The 1,680-nt window shown below is 59.2% G+C and overlaps 1 protein-coding gene across 1 annotated transcript; it reads left to right on the top strand.

Moving 5' to 3' along the window:
- Positions 1-505: 505 nt before the first annotated feature.
- On the top strand, positions 506-1,488 carry LOC113962387 (scavenger receptor class A member 5-like; the record flags this gene model as incomplete). Its single annotated transcript, XM_027673144.1, has 2 exons — positions 506-697; positions 1,341-1,488. Coding segments are annotated over 2 exons (329 nt in total), but the record flags the coding sequence as incomplete, so codon positions are not given.
- Between the last annotated feature and the right edge of the window lie 192 nt (positions 1,489-1,680).

Here is a 1,680-nt window from a genome sequence, read left to right as displayed (position 1 = left end):
CGGTGTGTCCCTGGGGATTCCCTCCCATCCCGGTGTGTCCCTGGGAACTCTCTTCCATCCCAGTGTGTCTCTGGGAAGTCTTTTCCATCCCAGTCTGTCCCTGGGGATTCTCTCCCATTGTATCCCTGGGGATTCCCTCCCATCCCAGGATGTCCCTGGGGATTCCCTCCTATCCCGGCATTCCTGAGGATGCCTGGGGATTCCCTCCCATCCCAGTGTGTCCCTGGGAAGTCTTTTCCATCCCAGTGTGTCCCTGAGGATTCCCTCACATCCCGGTGTGTCCCTGGGCATTCCCTCCCATCCTGGTGTGTCCCTGGGGAATCTTTTCCATCCCCGTATGTCTCTGGGAAGTGTTTTCCATCCCGGTGTGTCCCTGGGGATTCCCTCTATCCCATTGTATCCCTGGGGATTCCCTCCCATCCCGGTGTGTCCCTGGGGATTCCCTCCCATCCCGGCATTTCCGGAATGTCCCTGTGAATCCCTCCCATCCCGATTTATCCCGCAGCTCCCTCGGAAGGCTCCATCCGCCTGGTGAACGGTTCAGGGCCTCACGAGGGGCGCGTGGAGATCCTGCACGGGGGTCGCTGGGGAACCGTCTGCGACGACGGCTGGGACGGACCCGACGGAGCCGTCGTGTGCCGGGCACTGGGATATCCCGGAGCAGAGGACGTGTTCCGCATGGCCCGCTTCGGACAAGGTGGGAATAACCTTGGGAATATCGGGAATACCGGGAAACGGCTCCCCCGGGGAATGGGATTGGGATCTGGGAGGTGCTGGGAGAGGCATTGGCCAACCTCAAGTTTGGGAAGGGAAGGTTTGGGAAGGGGACGGGAGGGGAGGGGAGGGAAGGGAAGGTTTGGAAAGGGAAGGGAAGGGAAGGGAAGGGAAGGGAAGGGAAGGGAAGGTTTGGGAAGGGAAGGGAAGGGAAGGGAAGGGAAGGTTTGGGAAGGGAAGGTTTGGGAAGGTTTGGGAAGGTTTGGGAAGGTTTGGGAAGGTTTGGGAAGGGAAGGGAAGGTTTGGGAAGGTTTGGGAAGGGAAGGGAAGGGAAGGGAAGGGAAGGGAAGGGAAGGGAAGGATCCTGGAATGGTTTGGGTGGGAAGGGACCTCAAAGCTCATCCAGGTCCACCTGGAACAGGGACACTTCCCGCTATCCCAGGGAATCCAACCCGGCCTTGGACACTCCCAGGGATCCAGGGGCAGCCACAGCTTCTCTGGGAATTCCAGCCCAGCCCTCAGGGTGTCCCTGTGTATCCCTGACTGTATCCCTGGATATCCCTGTGTATTCCCTGTATATTCCCATGAATTCCCACTTATATTCCCACATTCCCTGTTCCCCTCAGGCTCCGGCAGGATCTGGATGGACGACGTTTCCTGCACGGGCACCGAGGATTCCCTGGAATTCTGCAGCTTCTCGGGATGGGGACGGACCAACTGCGGGCACGCCGAGGATGCGGGGGTCAGGTGTAGGGTACCCTGAGCTTTTGGGGTCAGTTGGGCTCATTTGGGGTCAGGTGACGGACCCCCTGAGCTTTTGGGGTCATTTGGGGTCATTTGGGGTCAGGCGACGGACCCCCTGAGCTTTTGGGGTCATTTGGGGTCATTTGGGGTCAGGTGTTGGACCCTCTGACATTTGGGGTCATTTGGGGTCATTTGGGGTCATTTGGGGTCATTTGGGGTCAG

Source organism: Neopelma chrysocephalum, unplaced genomic scaffold (genome assembly GCF_003984885.1).
Source record: "Neopelma chrysocephalum unplaced genomic scaffold, ASM398488v2 Primary Assembly neopelma1_158058, whole genome shotgun sequence".
Classification (NCBI taxonomy): Eukaryota; Metazoa; Chordata; class Aves; order Passeriformes; family Pipridae; genus Neopelma; species Neopelma chrysocephalum.
This window is presented reverse-complemented; position numbering and strand designations above follow the sequence as displayed.